General features: G+C 50.3%; 2 protein-coding genes across 7 annotated transcripts; both read right to left on the reverse strand.

Moving 5' to 3' along the window:
• Nucleotides 1-224: 224 nt before the first annotated feature.
• TUT1 (terminal uridylyl transferase 1, U6 snRNA-specific) lies at nucleotides 225-15,310 on the reverse strand. 6 transcript variants are annotated; one of them, XM_073809074.1, is made up of 10 exons: nucleotides 15,148-15,304; nucleotides 13,614-14,120; nucleotides 13,346-13,536; nucleotides 5,061-5,376; nucleotides 4,776-4,876; nucleotides 3,014-3,483; nucleotides 2,337-2,446; nucleotides 2,058-2,168; nucleotides 1,782-1,874; nucleotides 225-1,412 (listed from the first exon to the last, which is right to left on the reverse strand). In XM_073809074.1, the coding sequence occupies exons 3-10, from the start codon at nucleotides 13,358-13,360 to the stop codon at nucleotides 268-270; spliced, it is 2,361 nt and encodes a 786-aa protein (XP_073665175.1). In that variant the 5' UTR covers nucleotides 13,361-13,536; nucleotides 13,614-14,120; nucleotides 15,148-15,304; the 3' UTR covers nucleotides 225-267. The 6 variants fall into 6 exon arrangements, with proteins under 6 accessions (XP_073665175.1, XP_073665176.1, XP_033716719.1 ...); XM_073809075.1 differs by having other exon boundaries at nucleotides 13,614-14,020; nucleotides 15,148-15,297; XM_033860828.2 differs by lacking the exon at nucleotides 13,614-14,120 and having other exon boundaries at nucleotides 15,148-15,310.
• Nucleotides 15,311-16,888: 1,578 nt separating this feature from the next.
• On the reverse strand, nucleotides 16,889-25,522 carry MTA2 (metastasis associated 1 family member 2). The gene is made up of 18 exons (XM_033860845.2): nucleotides 24,859-25,522; nucleotides 24,040-24,107; nucleotides 23,524-23,617; nucleotides 21,816-21,933; nucleotides 21,619-21,682; nucleotides 21,317-21,434; nucleotides 20,938-21,040; nucleotides 20,657-20,756; nucleotides 20,294-20,482; nucleotides 20,116-20,190; nucleotides 19,938-19,996; nucleotides 19,678-19,775; nucleotides 19,422-19,561; nucleotides 18,926-19,154; nucleotides 18,640-18,729; nucleotides 18,187-18,305; nucleotides 17,944-18,086; nucleotides 16,889-17,715 (listed from the first exon to the last, which is right to left on the reverse strand). Exons 1-18 carry the CDS (start codon nucleotides 24,884-24,886, stop codon nucleotides 17,550-17,552), a joined length of 2,001 nt encoding a protein of 666 aa, XP_033716736.1. The 5' UTR covers nucleotides 24,887-25,522; the 3' UTR covers nucleotides 16,889-17,549.
• Between the last annotated feature and the right edge of the window lie 29 nt (nucleotides 25,523-25,551).

Here is a 25,551-nt window from a genome sequence, read left to right on the forward strand (position 1 = left end):
CTTGGTACGTCTCAGGTGCTGCTCAAGCCACCCACCCAGCACTCCATCTTTCCAGAGCTCTACTGAGTGGGTCCAGGTGCCAAACACACACTCCTCCTGGGCTCTGAAGGAAACATACTGAGAGACCTATCTTAGGGTGGCGAGAGAGGGTACCTGGGAGAGGCTGCATTAAGCACTGGGGGGAAGGAGGATTATTACCAGGTGGAAATTAGCAGAAACTAGCGTTTATTAAACTAGCAGCTTTATTGCCCTTTACGGTCCCCATCTTCACTTGAGCAGGTTTCGAAGTGCTTGAGGGAGGAAAACCTGTAAGAAATGATGGAGATCAGGGAACAGGCCTTGAGAATCCCGGAGTGGGGTCACAGTAAGAGCCTGGTCAGCCTGGGAGACAGACACCACGAAGGTCAGGAGTGGCTCGGCCCCTGGCGTCTGTTCAGTACCGCTCAGGCCTCGCAGCTGCCGGGTGACCCGAGCCTCAGTTGCCAGCCACTCTGCTCCTGTGCCAGCACCAGCTCCACCGCCTTCCTTGATTTGCTGCAAGCGCCTTCGGGCACGCCGCCGCCCCTGCCACACTCGGTGGCACAAGGCGCAGCGCCAGCCCACTGAGGAGAGCAACGCCCCCTTCCCTGCCTCGGCCTGAGACCCTTCTTGGGCTGCCGCAGGTCCTCTGGGCCCCTGCTCAGCCAGCGCTGCGGGGCCTGACCGCCCCTCTTCTCCAGTGCCTAGATGCTTTCCGGTCATCGGGGCCAGCTCCCCTGGCTGCCCAGGGCTCCTCATGGCCCAGTCTTGCACTGACTCTCCAGCCTCTATCGCCATTTCTTCCACCCCATCTTCACTGTGGCCCCCTGCACGTCCCTGCTGTTCCTCCTGCCCCCCCTCACAGCTTTTCTGTCCGTCTAGTTTCAATCTTTTGCTTGTCCCTCCCTGGGAAGGCTCCCCAGTCCCACCTCCCTCTGACCGCAGTCTCTTGGTTCCCTGTTCTATATGGCACCCCAAAGCCTCCTGTAACACCTGGGCCAGGGCAGCAGTGAGCTGGGTGAAGGGAGCGGGGGGTAAGGGGATGGGTGTTGCAGACAGCAGGGAGCTAGGGGAGCTGGGCTGCAGAAGGGGAAGCAGCCCCCAGTCCCGACCCCGGGAGGAACGGCACTGGTACTGGAGGCTTCGGCAGTAACTGGCTGCCGCCTGGCAGCAGTTCTGTAGCCGCCCGACCACCCGGCTGGTCACGTTGGCTGCCACGTTGTGACTCAGGTCAAAGGGGTCCTGGAGATTCATGGGACCGAGGCGCAGACCCTCCCAGAGATTAGAGGGCAGGCCCCCTGCCACAGGCAGTGCCTGACCCTCCCGCAGGGACAGCAGTGAGCCACGAAGATCCCAACAAGAGACGCAGGAGAAGAACTGGGCCAGCAGGGAACCTGGAGGAACAGAAAACCCAGGGAAAAGGGGTCACCTGGAGGCCAGAAGTGAGATCAGCCCTGTGCCAGAGCCATTCCCTTAGCTGGACTTTCTTTTTCCCTTCCAAGTGGCTCAGAAGAGTGCCAGGGCCAGGCTCCTCTGATCCCTATAAACAGGAGGTCACACCTCTCTCCCGTGGCGCTCCCAGATACGCCCCTTCCCCTCGCCAGCAGCATGGCCTCGGGCAAGCCACTCAATTACTCCAAGGCATGGTTTCTTCATCTGTTAAGTAGCAATAACAATATTAGCTATCCCACGAGGTTGCTGTGTGCCAGTAACTGTGTCATTAGCACCATTTATTAGTCCTCTCCCAGGCTCCCCAAACTCACTCGGGGGCTCCTTATTGGTGCTGGGCTCCAGTCTCGAGGCATCCCTGGGAAAACTACAGTCCCAGCCATCAACCTCCACCTGTTCGCCCTCACCTGTGAAAGTAAAAAAAGGTGAGGGTGAGCCTGGAAGCACGAAGATTAAGGGGGGGCGGGGGAGGGTGGATATGGGAGTGATAGCAGAGATCTCATTCCCAGGGAAGCTCAATATGTCTAAGTGAGATGAAGAAGAGAGATGAAGCTCACGAGACAGAGCGGGTGGAGGCCGGGCTACTGTACCTGCTTTCTGGGTGAGCTGGGACACAGTGGGCAACACAGGAGGGTCCCTGGTCTGAAGGAAATAGATCACGAGCAAGGTCAGGGCGTAGTTATTGAGAAGTGGGCCACTCCCTGGGTAAATAATCAATTAATTCCGGTTAGATTAGAGGCGGTTCTGATCCCCTCCTTGGCAGTTTTCGCAACCCTGGTTCCTGTACCTGCCACCTTCCTTCTCTCCCTGAGTCCCTGCCTCTGCCCCGACACGAACACAGCCCCAAGTCTGTCCTGATTCATTCTCACCTGACAGCCCTCGACCCTGAGCCCAGCAGCGCAGAGTGTACACAAGGGGCCGTACTCGCCCATCCAGCTCAGAGCAGAGGCTCAGGAAGCGGGAGTTATGCAGGGCCAGCCTGGGACAGAGGGGGGGACAAGGGTGTTAGGGCTCAGGAACCTATCACCCCCAGCTCTTATTCCAGGCTTGTGTAATGGGGGCCAGCTGGAAGAAGGCCAACAGAGGGTTTCCCGAGTTTTCTGACATGGTCTGGAGAGAGTATGTACAAAAGAACATCAAACGTGTCTGGGAAACACTACATCCTATAAATGTCTTAGTTACAGAGCATGTTATTGTAAGACTTATCAGAGCCTTTACTATGCAAAGAAAGATAGGAAGGGAGGGAGAGGGAGGAAAGAGGAAGTGGGGGAGAGGGAGGGAAGGGAGAAACCTGCCTGTGTTTAACTCAGCATTTCCCAATGCTAAAACTTATTCAACCATGGAACTCTTTCCTAAATCCTTAAAAACAGTATCCCAAGAAACACACTTTCCAAACATTGAAATGAAAGCCAGACATGAGATGAGCATCAGAAAGACAGACAGGACCAAATAAGGACAACCAAAGGCTCAGCTGGTGCAGGGCACCCTCCTCAACCTCCCCAGAGTGCCCATCCGGCCTTCCCCGCCACCCCCCAAACAAAGGTACCGGTTACTGAGGGAGACGTCACCGTGGAGACCTGAAGGCCGATGGCAGAACTTGACCACAGGGCGTCGGGCAGATGGCACAGTTTGGACTCGGTACACTCCAGGGACACAGCGCCGAAGAATGGATCCCACCAGCTCCAGCATGGCTCCCCCTTCTGCTTTCTCCCCCTTCAGGGCCTCTGCCAGTTCCATGGCCTTCCCCAGGTCCCCCTCTCCCAGGTCCTCCTGCAGTGGCGAGGATGGAGGCAGGGACTGGGGAGAGGCGAGGGTCTCAGAGGCCAAAGCAGAGTCTGGAGTCCGGGGTGCCAGAGAGGAGGAAGGGACTTCACAGTCCAGGGCTTCCGAGTCTTGGGGAGAAGCTGGAGGCTGTGAGTCTGGAGGGGAGGCTGGGATGCAGGCCAGGGCTTGAGGATCCAGTGGGGATGCAAGGGCCGAGTCCAGGGATGGAGATTCTGCAGCCTTTGGGGCTGGCTGTGGATGGAAACGAGCTGAGTAACTGCCTCACCTGCGGTCCCCTAACCAGGGAACATTCCATCCCTAAGATATACCTATTACTGCTTATTATGTGCCAGGCTCTATTCTAAAGGCTTTATAAATATCAACTCATTTAACCTTCACAAGCTTTTTTTTTTTTTTGCAGTACGTGGGCCTCTCATTGTTGTGGCCTCTTCCGTTGTGGAGCAAAGGCTCTGGACGCGCAGGCTCAGCGGCCATGGCCCACGGGCCCAGCCGCTCCGCGGCATGTGGGATCTTCCCGGACCGGGGCACGAACCCGTGTCCCCTGCATTGGCAGGCGGACTCTCAACCACTGCGCCACCAGTGAAGCCCTCACAAGCCTTTTTAAAAATTAACCTTTTAATGCCATAAAATAAACGGTCAGTATTTTAGAAAAACGTTATTGTCATGAAAAACAAAAAAAGGCAGAGGAACTGTTCCAGATTAAATAAGACTAAAAAGGGAATTCCCTGGTGGTCCAGTGGTTAGGAATCCAGTGCGTTTCCACTGCAGGGGGCACGGGTTCAATCCCTGGTGGGGGAACTAAGATCTGTAAGCTGTGAGGTGCAGCAAAAAAAAAAACCTTCTGTGGGTGAGAGGTATATGGGAACTCTGTACTTTCTGCTCAATTTTGTTATGAACCTAAAACAGCTCTAAAAAATAGTCTATTTAGGGCTTCCCTGGTGGCGCAGTGGTTGAGAGTCCGCCTGCCGATGCAGGGGACACGGGTTCGTGCCCCGGTCCGGGAAGATCCCACATGCCGTGGAGCGGCTGGGCCCGTGAGCCATGGCCGCTGAGCCTGCGCGTCCGGAGCCTGTGCTCCCCAACGGGAGAGGCCACAACAGTGAGAGGCCTGCGTACCGCAAAAAAAAAAAAAAAAAAAAAAAAAAAAAAAAAAAAAAAGATAAAAAATAGTCTATTTAAAAAATAATGACCCTTTCCTATTCCCAAGGCAGGATCTGTACATTACATGTTAGAAAACACAGATAAGCAAAAACATAACCCATTATCTCCCCAAATAAGATATTATACATGCTATTTTGAAATCTGTTTTTTTCCCTGTTACAAATGCCATTTATCCCATGTTGATTCATCTTATCCTATCCAATATCCATACATATTCACATTTCTCCAATTATAATAACCCTTTCAGGCAGGTCCTATTACCCCCATTTTATAGATGAGGAATTAAGGCACGAGAGGTCAAGTGTTTGCCCAGACATGACCATTTCCACTGACTCTTCACAGCTGCCTCCATGGTCACATACCTGGGGCTCGTCCAAGTCCCCCAGATCCAGGAAGAGGTCAAGATCACAGCCATGGACGTCAAAGCTGTTTATGGAAGAGCCAAAAGGATGGACCACACAGCCTGGGTGCCAAGCAGAGAATAAAGGTCAAGAGACACTGCAGGGAGTAAGTGGTGGAAGAACAAAATGGGGCACAAAGATGGAAAAGCAGGCAAATGAACACCACTAGCTGAGGGAGGACTGGGGATGCAAACACAGGGGAGGAAGGACAGGGAGGGCTCAGACACAGTGAGGGAGGTGACGCACCAGGGAAGAACTCTGTGAAGACCTCCTGCACCAGGGCCACCACGAGGCTCCGAAGCTGCCGCTCAGCCTCAGACAGCTCCCTCAGCCCCACGAGCTTCGCCATTTGTGCCTCCACGTCCGGGGCCTCCGCTAGTGCTTTTGCCAGCTGGTGACTGTCGGGGGCCACTCCTTTGGGGGACTTGGAGGCTGGGCTCTGGAACTCTTTCTGCTCCCGTGGCCGGACCCTCAGGCGATGTCCTCCCAAGCTGTGCTGGGGCTGTGAGAGAACAGCTTCCCGGGCACCCACGTCCCCCATCTCCACAATGGCAAACACTCCCTGTCAAACCACAAGAGGGACAATGATGATGGTTTTAGAACCTAGAATCCAAACACATGGTCTGACAGTGGGTGAGAATCTTTAAAATGGGGACCACCATATAAATTGGGAAATTTGTTTGCTGTTTCCATAACATCAGAGAACATATTTATTTATTTATTTAGGCCACGCCTCGAGGCTTATGGGATCTTAGTTCCCCTACCAGGGATTGAACCCACGCCCTCGGCAGCGAAAGCGTGGAGTCCTAATCACTGGACCGCCAGGGAATTCCCACCAGGGAACATATTTAGAAAAGCAATTATCTCCTTCACTCAAATCGCATACATTTTATTCTCACCCAAGCCTGCCTCTGAAAAACCTCATTTTACCTATTTTATAAAACCCCCGTCTTCCCAATGACATTTCACTGGTAATACTGTGACTCACCCCCTAACTTTTCCTGCTTTAATTAGACTCTTTTAATATTAAGAATCCATGTAGGGTCTTCCCTGGTGGTGCAGTGGTTGGGAGTCCACCTGCCGATGCGGGGGACGCGGGTTCGTGCCCCGGTCCGGGAGGATCCCACATGCCACGGAGCGGCTGGGCCCGTGAGCCATGGCCACTGAGCCTGCGCGTCCGGAGCCTGTGCTCCGCAGTGGGAGGGGCCGCAGCGGTTGAGAGGCCCGTGTACCACAAAAAAAAAAAAAAAAAAAAAAAGAATCCATGTAATGATCACTGTGTTAGGCATAAATATAAACATATAAACCCTATCTTCAACAAACTTACCAGCAATATGACAGCACTGCTGCTATGATTTGGTTGAGTTTAATGATATTCATTGGGTCATTTTTTTTTTTAAGGTAAAACGTTAGCAGGAGCAGAAAAAATATAACTGCTCTGGCAAAAGGCCATATTTTTTTATATTTTCTTCACTGGTAAAGCTAGAACCTCATCCTGCTTATACAAAGGTACTCTCTACAGTAATCAAGACAGTGTGGTACTAGTGACAGAACTTTAGCTAAACTCACTAAGAAAAAAAAGAGAGAAGCCTCTGATAAATAAAATCAGAAATGAAAGAGGAGAAATAATAACGGATACCACAGAAATACAAAGGGTAAGAGAATATTATGAATATGAAAAGCTATACACCAACAAACCTACAAAGGGACAACCTAGAAGAAAGGGACAAATTCTTAGAATCACACAACCTTCAAAGACTGAATCATGAAGAAATGGAAAACCTGAATAGACTGATCACGAGTAAGGAGAATGAAACAGTAATCAAAAAGTTTCCCAAAAAACAAAAGTCCAGGACCATCAAAGACTTAATACCTATCCTTCTCAAACTATTCCAAAATACTGAAGAGGAGGGAACGCTTCCTAACCTTTTTTTTTTTTGGTGGGGGGGTACATGGGCCTCTCACTGTTGTGGCCTCTCCCGTCGTTGCGGAGCACAGGCTCCGGACGCACAGGCTCAGTGGCCATGGCTCACGGGCCCAGCCGCTCCACAGCATGTGGGATCTTCCCGGACCAGGGCACGAACCCATGTCCCCTGCATCGGCAGGCGGACTCTCAACCACTGCACCACCAGGAAAGCCCCCTAACTTATTTTTACAAGGCCAACATCACCGATACCAAAACCATACAAAGACAACACAAAAAAAGAAAACTACAGGCTAATATCTCTTGGGAACATAGATGCAAAAATGCTCAACAAAGTATTAGCAAATACAATACAATAATACCTTAAAAGGATCATACACACCATCAAGCGGGATGCAGGGATGGTTCAACAACCATGAATCAATCAACAAGACACATACTTTAACAAACTGAAGAATAAAAATAGGATCATCTCAGTAGATGTAGAAAAAGCATTTGACAAGATTCATTACCCATTTATGATAGAAACTCTCAATAAAATGGGTAGAGAAGGAATGCACCTCAATATAATAAAAGTCATATATGACAAACCCATAGCTAACATCATACTCAATGGTGAAAATCTGAAAGCTATCAGGAACAAGACAAGGATGCCCACTCTCACCACTCTTATTCAAAACAGTATTGAAGTCCTAGCCAGATCAATTAGACAAGAAAAAGAAATAAAAGGCATCAAATTGGGAAGGAGAAGCAAAACCATCACGATTTGCAGTTGACATGACTTTATATATAGAAAACCTTAAAGACTCTACCAAAACCCACTAGAAATAATAAATGAATACAGCAAAGTTGCAGGGTACAAAAATCTGTTCTCTTTCTGTACGCTAACAATCAGCCAGCAGAAAGAAAAATTAAGAAAACTATTTACGATCACAACAGAAATAATAAAATACCTAGGAATAAACTTTAAGGAGGTGAAAGACATATACACTGAAAACTATAAGACATTGTTGAAAAAAACTGAAAAAGACACAAATAAATAGAAAAACATTCCATGTTCATGGATTGGAAGAATTAACATTGTCAAAATGTCCTAAGGCAATCTACAGATTCAATGCAATCCCTATCAAAATCCCAAGGAGGGCTTCCCTGGTGGTGCAGTGGTTGAGAGTCCACCTGCTGATGCAGGGGACATGGGTTCGTGCCCTGGTCCAGGAAGATCCCACATGCCGTGGAGCGGCTAGGCCCATGAGCCATGGCCACTGAGCCTGCGCATCTGGAGCCTGTGCTCCGCAACGGGAGAGGCCACAACAGTGAGAGGCCTACGTACCTCAAAAAAAAAAAAAAAAAAAAAATCCCAAGGACATTTTTCACAAAAACAGAACAAAAAATTCTAAAATTTATAGGAACCACAAAAGACCCCAAATAGCCAAAGCAATCCTGAGAAAAAAGAACAAAACTGGAGGTATCACACGCCCTGATTTCAAACTATATTACAAAATCATAATAAGCAAAACAGCATGGTACTGGCAGAAAAACAGACACACAGATCAATGGAACAGAACTGAGAGCCCAGAAATAAACCCACATGTATATGGACAATTAATTTACAACAAGGAGCAAAGAACATACAATGGAGTAAGAACAGTCTCCTCAATAAACAGAGTTCAGAAAACTTGACAGCCACATGCAAAAAATGAAACTAGATCACTATCTCACACCACACACAAAAATAAACTCAAAATAGATTAAAGACTTGAATGTAACACTTGAAACCATAAAACTCCTAGAAGAAAACACTGGCAGTAAGCTCTTTGATACTGTTCTTAATATCTTCCTAGATATGTCTCCTCAAGCAAGAGAAACAAAAGCAAAAATAAACAAATGGGACGACATCAAACTAAAAAGCTTCTGCACAACAAAGGAAACCATCAATAAAATAAAAAGACAACCCACCAAATGGGAGAAGATATTTGCAAATGATATATCTGATAATGGGCTGATATCCAAAATACATAAAGAACTTATACAACTCAACCAAAATTTTAAAAACAAAGAGACTGGACTTCCCTGGTGGCGCAGTGGTTAAGAATCCGCCTGTCAAGGCAGGGGACATGGATTTGAGCCCTGGTCCGGGAAGATCCCACATGCCGCAGAGCAACTAAGCCCGCGCGCCACAACTACTGAGCCTGTGTTCTAGAGCCCGCGAGCCACAACTACTGAGCCCACGTGCCACAACTAATGAAGCCAGCATGCCTAGAGCCCATGCTCCACAACAAGAGAAGCCACCGCAAGGGAGAGTAGCCCCCGCCTGCCACAACTAGAGAAAGCCCGTGCACAGCAATGAAGCCCCAACACAGCCAAAAAAAAAAAGATTAAAAAAAAAAAAAACTACAATGAGATATCACCTCATGCCTATTAGAATGGGTATTATCAAAAAGGCAAGAAATAAGTCTTGGTGAGGATGTGGAGAAAAGGGAACCCTCGTGCACTGTTGGGAATATAAAGTGGTTCAGCCGCTATGGAAAACAGTATGGAGATTCCTCAAAAAAATTAATACTAAAATTACTATTCAATCCAGCAATTCCACTCCTGGGTTATTATACAAAGAAAACGAAAACGCTAATTTGAAAAGATATATGAGGGCTTCCCTGGTGGCGCAGTGGTTGAGAGCCCGCCTGCCGATGCAGGGGACACGGGTTCATGCCCCGGTCTGGGAAGATCCCACGTGCCACGGAGCGGCTGGGCCCCGTGAGCCATGGCCTCTGAGCCTGCGTGTCCGGAGCCTGTGCTCCACAACGGGAGAGGCCACAACAGTGAGAAGCCCGTGTACAGGGAAAAAAAAAAAAAAGATATATGCACCCCTATGTTCACTGCGGCATTATTTACAATAGCCAAGGTATGGAAACAACCTAAGTGCCCCTGAATGGATGAATGGATAAAGAAGATGAGGTGTATATATACAATAGAATATTAGAGTATTACTCATCCTGCATGCATGCCACAACTAAGAAGTCCGCATGCTGCAACTAAAAGATCCCACGTGCCTCAACAAAGATCCTGCGTGCTGCAACTAAGACCCAGCGCAGCCAAAATAAATAAAGTTTTTAAAAAAATAAAGTACTATATGTACCATAAAAACATCTATTAAATAGATAAATAAATAAATAAATAAATGAACAAACCAAACAAAAACAAACACATAGATACAGAGAGGAGTAGTGATTATCAGAGGGGAAGAAGCAGAGCAAAATGCGTAAAGGGGATCAACTGTATGGTGATGGATGGAAACTAAATTTTTGGTGGTGACCATACTGTAGGGTATACAGAAATAGAAATATAATGTTGTACACATAAAATTTATATAATGTTACAAACCAACGTTACCTCAATTAAAAAAAAACTTTTTTTTTTGGCCATGCCGCACAGCTCACGGGATCTTAGTCCCCTGACTAGGGATTGAACCCAGGCCCTGACAGCCAAAGCGCTGAGTCCTAACCACGGTACCACCAGGAAGTTCCCAAACAATTTTTTAATTAAAAAAAAAAAAAAAAGACAGTGTGGTACTGGCATAGAGATAGACATTCACAACTTCCCTGGTGGTGCAGTGGTTAAGAATCCACCTGCCAAGGCAGGGGACACAGGTTCGAGCCCTGGTCCAGGAAGATCCCACATGCTGCAGTGCAACTATGCCCACGAGCCACAACTACTGAAGCCCACGCTCCCGAGCCCATGCTCTGCAACAAAGAGAAGCCACCGCAATGAGATGCCTGTGCACCACAACGAAGGGTTAGCCCCTGCTCGCCACAACTAGAGAAAGCCCGCATGCAGCAATGAAGACCCAACGCAGCCAAAAATTATTTTTTAAAAAAAAAAAGACAGACATTCAGATGAAGAGAATGTAATTGAGACTCCAGAAATAAACTCGTACATCTATGACCAACTGATTTTCAACAAAGGTGTTAAGACCATTCAATGGGAAAAGAACAGTCTTCTCAACTGGGATAACTGGATAACCACATGTAAAAGAATGATGTTGGACCCCTACCTCACGCCATATACAAAAATTAACCAGAGGGATGGCTTCACCAGCACACAGGCCTGAATCACAATTGGAGAATGACAGATAATAGATTCACAGTTCCTTTTTGGGGTGATAAAAAACATTCTGGAATTAGATCATATGATGGTTGCAGAATCTTCCAAATATACTAACAAACAGTGAATTATATATCTTAATAATATATAATATCAATTGACAATACAAGGAGGGGAAAAAGAAAAGGGGGTCCCCCGTCTACCCTCACTTCTACCCTATGTCAAATAGCACAAAGAACCAAAGTGAAACTAAGGAGAAAGGCAGCCACTTGGGCCTGCCCAAGTGAATCTTCTGATTCTGAGGAATCACACAGCTCAACAGACTGCAGTGCAACACCAAGTTTGCAGCCGAAGCCCCAGCTAGCAATTAGGTGTCTCTTTGCTTGGCCTTGTCTGTGTGCACATATTTCTCTCAAGAACGGCACAAAAGGCATCAGGGAGGGTGGGATAAGCAGATTCAGAAGGATGTATCCCGGCCATTTTTCTCCTCTCAATACCAGCATCCCCAACTACAGCCACTATTTACTGAGGTCTTTATTTTTTTTTTGCAAGTTGTTTTTTTTTTTTTAGGCCGTGCTGTGTGGTATGCAAGATCTTAGTTCCACGACCAGGGACTGAACCCGTGCCCCCTGAGGGCTTATTATTAACCGAACAGTTCACGTAAGCTATCTCAAAGTCTCGTAAGATTCCTACAACAAGGTATGTGTTATTATTCCCTTTTTACAAATTAAGCAGCTGAAACTCAGAGAGGTTAAGTAACTCGTGACTGCCTCCCAAGTAGGGACTCCCCCAAATCTCCAACTTCCCCAGTGATGATCTCAAGGAAATGTTGTGGAGATTAAATAAGATATACAGTACTTAGGGCTTCCCTGGTGGCGCAGTGGTTGAGAGTCCGCCTGCCGAAGCAGGGGACACGGGTTCGTGCCCCGGTCCGGGAAGATCCCACATGCCGCGGAGCGGCTGGGCCCGTGAGCCATGGCCGCTGGGCCTGCGCGTCCAGAGCCTGTGCTCCACAACGGGAGAGGCCACAACAGTGAGAGGCCCGCGTACCGGGAAAAAAAAAAAAAAAAGATATACGGTACTTAGCATATAATTGGTGCATAATAATTGCTCCATAAAAATTTTAGTCATTATTGTTATAATTATTGATAGAAGCCTCAAAAACTTGAGGTTTAAATTCAGGAAAAGATCTTTCTTTACAATTGAAATAAATATGAACAAAAATGGTGGCATTGAGCTTTCTGAAGAGTTCACCTGGGACAGACACTGCCAATTGCCCACCCAATATACATTCTCCCAACTTCCTTACTAACAGAACCCTGCTTTTTGCTCAGAGGGGCAAAGTGCCCAGCTAAGAAAACTTCATTTCCCAGGCTTCCCTGTAGCTAGGAGTAACCAGGCAATAGACAGAGTTCTGGACAATGAAATATAAGGAGATGTCTGCTGAAGAGGCCTCTGAGAAATATTTTCCTGGGAAATAAAGAAAGCGGGGGAAGGGATCAGACTCAGATGACCCTAGCCTTTGATAGTCTGCCCTTCAACCTGCTGCTGCTTCTTGTCGGAAGATGTGGAACCAGCATAATCACAACTATGAAGTGAGAGCCATATGCCCATAATGACAGAGCAGGAAAACAGTAAAATCTTGGACGGCCCAGGTCTGGACTTCTTGTTATAAGAGAACAACTGCACCCTGTTTGTTTAAACCATTGTGAGTCGGTTGCTGAATGCAATTTCTAAGAAAAACAGACCCCACGGCGTGGTAAAAGAAGACCTGAGCTGCTAAGTAGATTTGGGATCATCTAAGCCCACAAAACCAGAGTGTAGCCTCAGAGCTACAATATGACCACGGAGCACATCACCACAACGGCAAACTTTTTCCAGGGGACTAGAGAGACTCTGACAAAAGGTCGGCATGGAAGCAAGACAAAAAGGACCACAAAGAACAAGTCTGTTTGTCTTGCATTGTCCAGACGACAGGGTATTCTGACCGGATGACCTCAGTACCTTTCAGCATAAGTTAATAAACTGCTAGCTGGTTTATCAACCAGTTTCTTGAAGGGTTAGGATAGATCTCCCAATGGTGTGGTCTTAAAGCACCCACTTCACTGTAGTAGTTACTCATTTAATTGTCTACTTCCTCCACTAGACTGTAAGGTCTGTGCAAGCAGGGACCATGACTAACCTATGCACTACTCAGAATGCAGTTCTAAGCAGTGCCTAGTACAAAGTTAGCAGCTAATAAATATTTGGCAAATAAAAGACTGACTGAATAAATAAATGACCAACAAGTTCCCCAGTGACTAATTCTGACGAACTGATAAAATCCAAGCAGGGGTGGGGGGGCGAGGGTGAGAGACTCACAAAGCTGGACTAGCCCAAGTACTGGAGTGTCCACCAAGGGCAAGCCACATTAGGAACCAGCAGAAACAGGCTGCTGGTCTCCCGCCCCATTTCTTTTGGTGTGCAGGACACCTGACTCATTCTTTACCCCCAGAGCCACTCACTCTACCTTGTCCTTGTCCATGACAACACTGGCCACAGGTCCAAATGCCTGGAAGTACTCAGAGAGCTGAGCAGAACCCACATCCCGGGGAAAGCCACTGACAAACACGCTTCGAAGTCCCTGGGCCTTTCGAGCAGCTCGTAGTTCTACCAGGTGCCGGTGCTTTCGGCCTCCCAGGTGGGCCTCTAGGCTGGGTCCTGCAAAGACAAACGTGAGGACAAAAACATCCGAATTGCTCTTCAGTGTACCTACCCCGACTTTTTTCTCGGCATACCTAGATCCTACTGATTCTTCCAAGCCATAGAAAATGTGGCATTTGAATGACAAAGTCCTGGCTCCTTGCAGCTTCCGCTCTCGTCCATTTGTCTATATAAAGCATTTTAAGTGGTTCCCAGGAGAACTGGCTGTACACAAGTATTTCTTTTTTTTTTTTCAATTTCTTTTTTTTTTTTTTTTTGGCTGCATTGGGTCTTCGTTGCAGTGTGAGGGCTTCTCATTGCAGTGGCTTCTCTTGTTGTGGAGCGCGGGCTCTAGGCGCACGGGTTTCAGTAGTTGTGGCACATGGGTTCAGTAGCTGTGGCTCGCAGGCTCTAGAGTGCAGGCTCAGTAGTTGTGGTGCACGGGCTTAGTTGCTCTACATCATGTGGGATCTTCCCGGACCAGGGCTGGAACCTGTGTCCCCTGCATTGGCAGGCGGATTCTTAACCAGTGCGCCACCGGGGAAGCCCCACAAGTATTTCTTAAACCATCTACAAGTGCTAGGTAGAGCAACACCTGCACACTGTAAAGAAATTAACAGGTAACTTATCTAGGTCATTTATAGAAGAACTAAATAAATCAGGACCCTAGACTATTTATCATTTCTGGGTATATTATAGAGATTACAAGTGCAGGATCAGAAGTCACACTACCCAGAATCAAATCCCAGCTCTGTCAAGCTGTGCGAAATCTTGGGCAACTTACTTAACCTCGCTGTTCATGTCTCCTCAGGTATAAAATGGAGATAATAATAGTACCTACCACATTGATATTATTCATATATAGCACTTGCCTGAGAGTCTGGTACATGGTGAATGCGGGAAAACTTAGCTGATTTTTAAATTTTTATTACATTTTGAGTCAGCTGCTTGATGTCACCAGTGTATATGTGGGGCCAGAGAAGACTATCCTGGATTTCTGGCTTGCCCTACTGGACAAGTGGTAGTGCCATTCACAAAGGAAAAGAATGAAAGATCATGTTTAGGGGAGATTATGATTCCAGACTTCAAAAGTGGAATATGAGGTTTCATTGAGCTTCTCACGCTGTCATAAAAGGACCTTGTCTCCTTTTCCAAACCCACGTTCCAAACATGCATACCATACTACTTCACCCATCTCTGCCTTTGGGAAGCTCCTCTGTAGGGCTTCCCTCACTTAATTACTACCTTCTCTGTGACCGGGCAGCTTTCCAAACACATCTATAAGGTACTGAAATTGTTTCCATCTCTAGGTGGTGAGCTCCTTCATCTCTAAATCCCCTCTCCCCGCTCTAGAACCCAGCGGAGTAGCAGGCACAAAGGGAATATCCAATAGATGACGGTTAAAGAGGAAATAACGAAACTTCTGTCGTCGAGATTTCGGATACTGGGAAGCTGGGGTGTAAGATGGTGGGACTCTCCCCCGCTCTGTAATCCCTTCGGACAGCGGAGAGAAAACGGAGGTGAGACCCTACCAACCGACTTGGCAAGAACTATGACCTATAACCCTAACTTTCGCTAGGACCCAAAGACGAAAGCCCATAAACACCCCCCTCACTAGCCACCGCTTACGGTTGGCCGTAGTGACGTGGCAGAGGCAGCAGCGGAAACCCCCGCGAGGCAGCGGTTCGACATCCGAATCCACCGCAGCCATCACAACTGTCCGGTACTAACAAAATGCAACCACTTCGGCCACGACCGGAACTCACTTCTACAAATTGCACCATGCTGGGAAGCAACTTCCGCCCGTCCGATAGGAAGTGACGTAGCCGTCGCCCAATCGCGCGGTACACTCCTCCGAAAACCGAGCTCTTTTCGCTCAAGGTTCCGTTTCCAGCCCGACTTAAGCCTCTACCAGCTTTAGGAATACCATCTACGATGCTTATCTGCATGCGGTAAGCCAATTGGCGTGCTCTGAGCTGTTCAGACGTTGATTGGCCCAAAGGTCATGAATATTCATAAGGCAGCCACAGCGTGTGCCGGGTTTCTTGCCGGGCCCGCTGCTTGACGGCAGGCGGTTTCCCTGCTGGGTGGTCGAGAGCAGGCTGTGTCCTCCTTCAAGGGGCAGTAGAGACTGTATCCTCAACCCCATATTTACCTAGTGAATAAAGGCGGATCCTCCACAAAGCCCGCACTGTCCCTAGACTCCCAACCTCCTCAGGGCTGTTACCCTCTCCCTCTGCCGTCGGTCCTCTCCCAGAATGGGAGTTCTGCAACCTCTCCCTAACCCTGGTTGGGGAGCTCTGCCCCCACCGGGCACCTTCCGCACTCCACGGGCTACAGCCAGATCGCCTCTCTTCCGCGTAAGCGGGCTGCGTGGAGTGCACCCACCAGGAGCCAGAGCCACCGGCCCACTTAAAGGCATTTAGCAGAACCTGCTATGGTGGCAGCTGAGTGAAGACACTGGAGGGTGCTGCTTCCCCCTAGAATGTTATAGTGGTCAGTTCCTCCCTACACTACCAAGGTGTTGGCTCAGGCCAGGGAGGGAGGAAGAGAGCTAGGGAGGCCCCAGGGACAAGGACCATGAGATGGAGGGGCCTATCAGCTGGTCTAAGCAGCTCCTGCTGTGTTTGATCAACCCACAGCTTTCCACAGCTTCCGGCTGTGGAAAGAGCAGCGGACCTGAGGCAGACATCTCAGGATCTAACCTTGAGCAAGTCACAACTGCTGAGGCTTTTCCCCATCTCTAAAGAAAGTGCTCAAGGAGCACACAGTAGGCGTAACTTCTCGTTCTCTCTCCTAAGGTGCTCCTCTTGTTGGGACCAGCTCAAATGTCTAATCTGTCTCCCAAACTTAAAAAGGGAGGAAACAGCACTAGAGTGGGCCCCAATATCAAGGCAGTTGCTGAGGCTGCCCTTGGGGATCCTTGAAGCAGCAATCTGTGCAAATACACCACAGACCTAGGTGATATGATCCTACAGTACACCCCAAAGTGGGCTACATCCTGCTCTGGCCTCTAACAACTCCCAGAATCCTCTAAGTAAAAAGGAGAGGGGAGGGCTTCCCTGGTGGCGCAGTGGTTGAGAGTCCGCCTGCCAATGCAGGGGACGCAGGTTCGTGCCCCGGTCTGGGAAGATCCCACATGCCGCAGAGCGGCTGGGCCCGTGAGCCACGGCCGCTGAGCCTGCGCGTCCGGAGCCTGTGCTCCGCAAGGGGAGAGGCCACAACAGTGAGAGGCCCGCGTATCGCAAAAAAAAAAAAAAAAGGAAAGGGGATTAAGAGGAAATAAAGAAGCACCTTCACACTCACACACACACACACACACACACACACACGCATGCACACGGCAGAGAATAGCTGAGCCAGGAGGAGCTGAAGAAAACAGCTTTTTATTTGTTACTATAAGAACCAATTACAGAATCCGAGGTTAAAAAAACAGACAAAAGGTCTTTATTTCTGAGAACTGGCGTACAAAAGGCAGAGGGGACAAGGGGAGGGAAGGAAAGAGCGAGCATAGGCTGGGGTTATGGGACCTCAAACTCCAATTAGGAAAGTCCGGACACCGGACAGGAAGAGAAACCCTCAATTAGGAGAAAAAAAAAAAAAAAAAAAGACATGGCAGTCATGGCAGTGCACGCCCCCCACCCCCAACCAGATACCACCACCTGATATCTGTTTACTCTTCCCCTCCCCCATCCCCTTTCACAAAGGGAGGCAAAATTTTTAAAAAATTTAAAAACCCTCCCCCCAAAACTGTCCAAGACAACTGTGGGTCCTACCCCCCAAAACAGGCTAGGTTCCCACAATGGACCAGTTCCTGCAGTCTGCCCTCCACCACCAGGCACAGAGAAGCACTGGAAGGGGACAAGCCTCCAAGTGCTAACACCAGAGGGCGTCCAACCCCTCCAAGGACACGCTCACTTGCTCCCTCCCTCCTTCACTCCTCATTCCCTTTGATACTAAAGGGAAGGGAGGCTAGGTGCCCTGTGCACCCACCCTCTAGCTTTCAGCCCACCTCCCTTCCCCACAGATGCTCAATCTTCCAGGACAATGGGCTCACTGGTGCTGGCAGGATGTGAGGATGGAGGAAGAGGGACTGGGGGCCGCACTGCAATCAGTGGTGGCTTCACCTTCAGGGGCAAGTTGGGCCGGCGGGCAGCTCGCCGCATTTCCAGGTGGGTCAGAGCCTTCCGCAGGGCTCTGGCCAAGAAGAGAAGGGGGCAATAAAAAAGGCAAAGACCTTCAAGATGAAACCCCACATTCCACTACAATTCCACCTTCCAGCCCATTCCTTCCTAACATCCCCACCCACCCTGCACCCAGTCTTCGTGGAGCTGGTCTTGCTCAGATACTCCTTCCTACTTCCTTTCCCATATCCACCAATCTAGGTTGTCAACCTCTCAGCCCCTCCCATGGAGGGCTCCCTACCTGGTATCTTTTGTGGCCACAAACACCACAGGATTGGGTGCATCAGCTGGGTTTAGTTTCTGACGCTTGGCTGCTGGCTGTGAGCTTGAGCGAATCCCTGAGGCCAGAGGCCTTCCATTGGCAGAGAAGGGGACTCCTGCCATCTGGAAAAGAATGGGGCAGCACAATGAGAGAGGAGACTCTCAGACACCTATCAGATACAAAAGCCCACCCAACTCGGCCCACTCCAGTCTGTCAACTCACAGTCTCATAGGCCCGTTTCACCATGATGCCCCCCAGTCCCCGGTTCTGGGTCAGCTGGTTTCTGTTGATCGGCGTCTTGGTACCCCGAGGTGTTTTTGGTTTCAGAGGTGCCTGGGCCACTGTCAGGGAAAAAAAAGAAAGGAAACCTTAGAGGACGTTCACACTTCCTCTTCTGTATGCATCCCCAAAAGCAGTGACGGGGGAGGGGTCTGGAGAGTAATCACCAGTATTTCAAAAGTCACACATGAGTATGATCTTATCAATCAATATATAGTTATACTGGATAGCATGTGAAAAGTAACATTTTTAACCTACAAAAGTACAGTCTGTTAGACTAAACCTTTTTGGACTCAGTGGGAAAGAAAAAAGCAGGGGAAGAGAAGGATCTTGATGATAAAAGGACCGGGAGCCAGACACCACCCTAAAGGTTCCCCATCCTATACCCACCCTTACCCAGATCTTTGACAATAGTTGCCAGGGGGAGCCGCACCAAAGGGTGAATCTTCAGTGGAGTCTTGGCGGCCTTAGGGAGTCGAATGGAGCCTGGAGAACAAAGATGAACGCTTTTGAAGGCGCTTCACTATTCAGGCCTCCTCTGGGGCCAGGAACCATGCCTAACCTCGTAACAAATCCTTGTGGCCTACTATCCCTACTACTGTCCTTAAACACCCAGAGAAACACTGGTCTCTGGCCAGAGCAACCCCGAACCTGCCACCAGCCCCAGCACTCCTGCCCTTACACTCTGCCTTGATGGCATTGGCATTGATGGGGGCATAAGGTCGTCGGGCAGCCCTCCTCGGTTGTAACAGGTCCCTGCACATGCGTCTGGCAAGACGGGTCAGCTTCGTGGTCTGCAGCAGGAATGTTTGCCTGTTCTTAGCCAGCAGCTTGGCCCGGTTGGCGCTGGTCGTATAGGGGGAGAGACTTTGGGCTTCGGGTCTGGATAAATGACCCCTCGAGTGTGGCTCCTGGAAGAAGGACATAGGAAAAGGGGAGAACACAGTCAGTCGCCAAGGCTCCCTTCTTCCATTCTTGATGGAGGGTCTTTTATTCCTGCCTGATCTCTTTGCTGCCATCCTGACCTGCCTGGCTCCCCAACCACTGTCCAGTACCACCCCACCCCCACCCCAGTCAAGCCATAACCTTACTGGAGCTGGGTGTTCTGGCCTTCACTTAAAGCTCACACCAATTAGCTTACTGCTCTCCCCAACCTGTCCCTCATCGTCCATCCTTACTGTGGTGCCCCGAGCAGCCCCCTCAAGCTGGGTTGGGGTCTTCAGTCCCCCGTACTTCTTCCAGTAGATCCAACAGGAAGCACAGAGGCGGCACTGCATGTTGGGTGGGCCCCAGGCATACCACTGGGCAGACTGTGTGGCTGCAGGAACATGGAGAGGAGGGAATGGTCCGGAGGCTACCTGAGCCTCTCAGGTTGCTGGGCCAGAGCAAACGCCCGGCTCACCCCCCGCATCCCTATCCCTTCCTGGAACTCACTGTGGCAACTCTCACAAGTCAGGCCCTTCTGGAATCCAGCCCCATTCATGCCAGGTTTTGAGCCCACAGAGATGATCTGGTTAGGGTTTGGTTTGGTGCTAATGGAGGAGAAACCAGGAACTGGTCAAGGAAAAGAATCCACTTCCACTTTGTCTCTGTAATTTGACAGCGTCTCCGACCCACCCCCCAACCACTTAGGAAAGCACAGGTTAGGGGCTGAGAAGGGAAACATGCCTGTCTCCCCTATCCGTCGCACTTACTAGGTGGGGATGTAGACTTGTTTTAGTTTGCTGTCTGCTTCAGCAGCTTTCAATCTTTTCTGCAGGAAGGAGAAAAAGTAAAAAGGATCAGAGCATCTCAGCAGGGAGGATGTCATCAACTTCAAAGGCAGAGGTGAGCAGGAGGCCTCTGGTCCAGCCTCCCCAGCCCAGACCTCACCTGCTGAATGTATCGGTCTGTGGTTTTCCACATGTAATAAAATTGAACTATGCTGGCCAGTGACTTCCAGGGTAGCTGAGGAGGCACAAGGAAGAAGGATGAGCTGCTATCTGGCCCCTGGTCCTGGTTCCCTCACCTGTCACCTCTTCCACCTCTCCTCCTAGTCCCATCCACTTACAAAGTCCTGGCGAATATCATTGAAATCCTTCCCGTACTTCTCCAGGGCCTCCTCAAATAGCATGGCCTCTGAGGCTGACCATTCCTCCATCTCATCCCGACACAGCACCGGGCCCCCTTGGGGCACCAGGGTCGACATGGCCTTAGCCAGGTCGTAGCCGTTCCTTTGCAATGTATCCATGGCGTGAAACTACAGGAAAGGTGGGAAACAATGCTGATGACCTGAAACCCTCAGCACCACTCCTCTGTTGCTCTTTAAATACTCCCACTCCCTCAGAGATACCCTCCTCCCTGCAGAGTCCCAAGGCTCTGCAGGTCCCCACAAAGCCCAGCCTACCCAACTACCCACCAACTTCTTGCTCACCAGGGTGATATCTCGGGAAGCGGCGGCGGCACTCATGTGCAAGCTTGGCTGCCGAATGGAGCTGCTGCAATCTAGGGCTCTCGCGAAGGTCCCCACAGCTCTAAGGGAGAGAGTGAGGAGTCAGGGAAAGCAGAAAGCGCAAGTGGGCTGAGGAACCAAGCCAGATGAGAAAAAAGGACAACATCCAGGCCAAAAATAAATAAAGTCCATCTCTACGAACATGAATCAGAACTATGTCCACACCACCCCCAGCCCATCTGCCCCATCCACCCACCCCTCACCGGGCCACCACGAGAAACTGATCAATCTGCCGGTCTGTGAGAGGGTTGTCTGGATCCCAGACTTTCATCTCCATCTTCTGTTGGTTCCGATTATCAGATTCTCCTGGGGAATGGGGAAATGGTATCATCGGGGAGGATAATAGATGTCTTGACAAAGTAACACCTCGTCTCCTCCTTGGATTCTGTCAGCCACCTCAACTCTCAGACTTCTCTTCCCAATGTGCCCATTTGCCCCTTTCCGGTTCCTAAGGTCCCATTCTGCTACGTTCACAACACAGAGCCAGGCAGACTGTGCACCACACAACGCCAGGGCACACCATTCAGAGACTCTGATGTTACACAACCCCGTAGCCATAATACACTGTCTCCTGCTGCATACCCTCTGCCAGGCGATCTGGGATCTCAGCTTGGTATTTGCAACCAACTCGAATCTCCCCCTGATCAGCTAGAAGTGTCTTCTGCACAGGATCAAACACCAGTGAGTAAAAAAAGCAGTCCTGGAGATGGAAAGAGAGAAGGTAAGCAGGGCAGCAGTCCTCATAGGCAGGGGGCAGTGGGGTGTATCCAGAGTTCCCAAGACAGGCAGCCCGTCAACCTGTACCTCATCCCAGTCAGACTTTCTTCTTGCCTTTTGGGGCAATACCTACTTCCCTCCCTCTTCTCCCGACACCTCTTTCTCACCTCCTTTTCCAGGTACTGGCTCAAGATATCTGTCTCATTCAAGAGGGTCACACTGCATTTCCCCCTACAGGAGAGAGGTCAGAAAACCCTGGGTGAGTTCCTCATTTCCTCTGTACAGCAGCTCCAATACACTAGTCCCTCCTTTCCACCTTCTAAATAAGTGCATGAAGGCCACAGTGGCCCTGATTGTCCCATACCTTATGTGGGTGGCTGGTAACGATTCGAATTGCCGAGAAAGAAAAAGCTCCCGGTGCTTCAGTTGATGTCGCTGCTGTTCCGACACCCCTGGCTGCTTTGATTCCTCCTCAAACTCCCCTGGGAGATTTAGGAGGAAGACGCCGAGTCAGAAACTAATTCAGAAAGAAGCCACCTTAGAAGCTCTAACCCAGGGAAAATATTTCCTGTCTCACTTGTTTTTCTCACATTCCCTAGGTACCTGCCTCTCACACCACCAGCTTTCCCTCTTAGCTTCCCCACCCCCACCCCCCTTACAAATACTCCCAACTCTCCATCACTCTTTAGGGAAGAGCTGCTGAGAGTACAAAGACTGCCACAGAAATACATCACAGACCCAGGTGCCACGGCTCAGACACCACTCATACAGCACAAATCTGCTCACATGAGACCCAGCAAGAAGATCCCACCTGTCTCTTGCTAAACTAGCCTGGGGTCCAGAAATCCAAATTAAATAAATGAGTAAAAGCCCCACACAGGAGTGTGTTTACCAGTTCCTCTTTGCAAATTTCAGGAGACTTTGCTCTTAAATGTCACGTGCGACCCTAACTATCCCTTGTTTTCTACTTGGCTAACAATCGTTTGTTGTGGGGCTTTCAAGGACAGTACCTCTCAAGCCAGTGCCAACACCTTCCTCCCCAAGGAGCTGCAACTTGCCCTGAAACCTTGGTGGAAAGGGTTAATTTGGCTGGGTGCCAACCAAACAGGGAGGGGGCAAAGGAGCCACAGGCCCAGGCTCATTGGTACATTGTTCCCAGCCTCAGGGAGAAAGGGGGGTGTGCGGTAGGCTCCACCCCCTCGCCTGTGTGCTCCGGAAACCCTGCCCTAAGGCAAGGGGGACCACACCCCCCACACCCTTTCTGATTGGACAAGGCCAAGGTCAGCCCCTGCCAGAAGGGACTGGAAACCCCAAAGGGCCGGAGAACTTGGTAGGCCCAGGTCCTCATTAACCCCTTCATGTCCAAGGCCCAAAAAAGCCTAAAATGAGAAAAATAATTTAGGAAAAACAAGAGGAAGGGAAAAGAAAGCCAAAGCAGAAAAAAGAAAAAGAAACTAAGGGAAATGGAAGAACATGTATCTGAAAAGATGATGAAAGCATAAAGAGACGTAGGATAGGGCAAAAAGAAAAGGGAAAGATGTAAAGTGGAGTAAAGGGGAAGTCAGGATAGGTGAGAAAGAGGAAAAGTGCAAGAAAACTCCTGGCTTCCTATTTATTCCCTCCCACCCATGTATCCTTACCACCTCATGACCACAAAAAAAAAAAAAAAAAAAAACCTGCTTCCCTGTTACACAGGCTTCTAAGTACGATCTCTTCCTCTTCATCTGACCTTCACAGTCACCACCCATTGTCCCAACATAACCAAAACTGTCCCCCAAGAGTCCTGCTTCTCTAAAGCTCCTCCTCATCCCCTATTTAAATACTATCATCTCGTAAATACACGCTCACACACAAGCCAAATTCTGGCTTTCCTTATCATGGCCTCTCCACCCTGCTTCCAACCCAACGTGTAAAAACAGGCCTCCCTCTGCAGATCAGGCATTTACCACCCCCAAACTCACACCCCTGCCTTGGGCATGCTACCAAGAGAAACACCTGCAGAGACATGCGCAGGTTTCAGATCATGGGCAGGGGGAGACGGGGGGCCGGGGGTGGGGTACAAAGACACTTACTGGCATTACTATCAGCCAGGCTGTTGAGGCTACTAGAAATGTCCCTTCGCCGGAAAAGGCACACAACCTTTGCCTCCACATTTCCATTTGCAGTCTAAGGAGAGAAAAAATGGTGGTGAAAAGTAGTCATTTGAAAGTGGAAATGCATAAAGAGACTAACAACAGTGAGCAAGTCTAAAGGATGTAAGAAAAGCCCAAGAAATTATGAATCAAGAGATTTACATTTAAGGACAGACTTCCAAATCCCTTTCCTTGGCCCCCAAGAAACAGAATAGCAAAGTTCCCACTAAGCTCTCAATAGCCTTTCCTGAATGTGTGGAATGAATGAATAAATGAATGAATGAATATGAATGGGTACTTAGGATAGGGTTTGTGTTTTCTCTCTCCCTCCCTCTCTCTCTCTCTCTCTCTCTCTCATTCACCTGAAGTTAGAGACTTCAGAAGAAAGAGGAGGTTGCGGGGGGGGGGGGGGGGGGGGGGGTTGGTGGCGACGTGGCGGGACTCTGCTCCACTCACCTTGTTGAGCTCTTCAATCCTTCTAACCAGGTAAGGATTGCTGGAGGAGTTCTCAAAATAGACGTAATCTGTAGGAGGGGGTGGGGAAGAACCGGCAAGATCAGAGGAGTAGATGGGAGAGCCGAGCACCAGGGTGGGAGGAGCGAAAGCAGGCCCGAGTAGACCAAAAGGAGATAAGGGTCGAGGTAGAGAGGACGCTTAAATGTGGAAGTGGAGAAACTAACAGAAAATAAGGAAAGGATGCCCCACTCTCCACCCCTTATCACTTAGTTCTAAAATCAGATCCTTCACTCAAAAGTGAGCCTTCAGGGGGAGACAAGAAGCAGGGGGTTCCCCAGCAGTCCCACCACTCAGCGACGGAGTTGCATCCCAGTCTGGGCCAAGCGACTAATTGTTCACTCCTGCGCAGGGCCCCCACCTTTGCGAACCGAGGCGCACAATAACGCCTGGGAAGAGGAAACCTCCCAACGGCTCCCCCGCAGGTGGCAAAGCGGTCGCCCCGGCCCTCCGCGTCCCCTGCCTGCCCTGTCAATTCCTTCAGAACCACTTTCCCAAGCCCACTCCGCGACACCGGCGACCCCAGACTCAGCCCCGCGAGTGCCGTCGGGCCGCCCGAAGCCTCTCCGGGAGTCTCGGTGCTCAGTCGAGTCGCGATCCCCGCGCCCTCCCTCCCCTCCCTCCCGGTTCCGGTTCCGGTCCGCGTTCTGGACCATGCCGCCCCAAACGCGGCTCCCCGCGCCACTGGGTGCCAAGCCTCTCCGATCCTGGCCCCCAGCCTCTCCCGCCCCGGGCCGCGCAGCCCCTACGCCCGGTACTTACCCCCCACTCGGTACATGTTGGCCGCCATGGCCGTTCCCGCCGCCGCCTCCGGCCGCACAAAGGGGTCCGGGAGGCTCACTGGGGCAGGGCTCGAAGCGAAGCCCGGAGCGCGGGGCTGGTGCTTCACAGAAGTCTCAGTCGGGCCCGCGCAGCCGGCACCTCCGCCGCCTCAGCCGTCGCGGTTCATCCCGGCCCGCGCTGTCGCCGCCGCCTCTACCGCCTCTAGCCCGGGACGCCGAGGCCGGCGCCGGCCCGCTCGGCTTCTTCCGGAAGGAGCTCGGCTCCCGCCGGACCGGATCCAGGCTGCTGCTCCCCCCGCGCTCGCCGAGCCCCGCCAGACGTTGGACTCGGAGGGCCGCCGCGAAGGCTTGCCCTGCCCGCCTCGGGGTTCGCCTCCTTCCGGAACACCTTCGGCGGATCCGCAGAACAAGGCCCAGCGCTCGGCTCCGGTCGGAGAACTAGACCTCAAAGCTCGGCTACTTCCGGAAGAAGTTCGGCTCCCCCCGGCCAACCGCGGCCCGGCGCTCGGTTATTTCCGTTGCGGCTCGGCCCCTCCCCCGAGGGCGGGGAGAGGAGTTGGGCTTAACTCTTTCCTCGCCCCGGAGTGCTGCAGCTCCGCATGCGGCCGCGAAAGACTCGAAGCGCCCTTTGCACTTCTCGGAGTTATTTGCAAGCGGCTTTGCCCGTTATTTG

Source organism: Tursiops truncatus, chromosome 8 (genome assembly GCF_011762595.2).
Source record: "Tursiops truncatus isolate mTurTru1 chromosome 8, mTurTru1.mat.Y, whole genome shotgun sequence".
Lineage (NCBI taxonomy): Eukaryota > Metazoa > Chordata > Mammalia > Artiodactyla > Delphinidae > Tursiops > Tursiops truncatus.

Excerpts from the sequence above, each read along its gene's own strand:
- MTA2 (XM_033860845.2), bottom strand. The coding sequence starts at position 24,886 with ATGGCGGCCAACATGTACCGAGTGGGGG. Across the intron at positions 20,483-20,656 it reads CTTCCCGAGATATCACCCTG|TTTCACGCCATGGATACATT; the intron begins GTGAGCAAGAAG and ends CCTTTCCTGTAG. Across the intron at positions 19,997-20,115 it reads CAGACCGATACATTCAGCAG|AAAAGATTGAAAGCTGCTGA; the intron begins GTGAGGTCTGGG and ends TCCTTCCTGCAG.
- TUT1 (XM_033860828.2), bottom strand. The coding sequence starts at position 15,229 with ATGGCTGCGGTGGATTCGGATGTCGAACCGCTGCCTCGCGGGGGTTTC. Across the intron at positions 2,169-2,336 it reads TCAGGGTCGAGGGCTGTCAG|GGAGTGGCCCACTTCTCAAT; the intron begins GTGAGAATGAAT and ends TTATTTACCCAG. Across the intron at positions 1,413-1,781 it reads CACCAATAAGGAGCCCCCGA|GTTCCCTGCTGGCCCAGTTC; the intron begins GTGAGTTTGGGG and ends CTGTTCCTCCAG.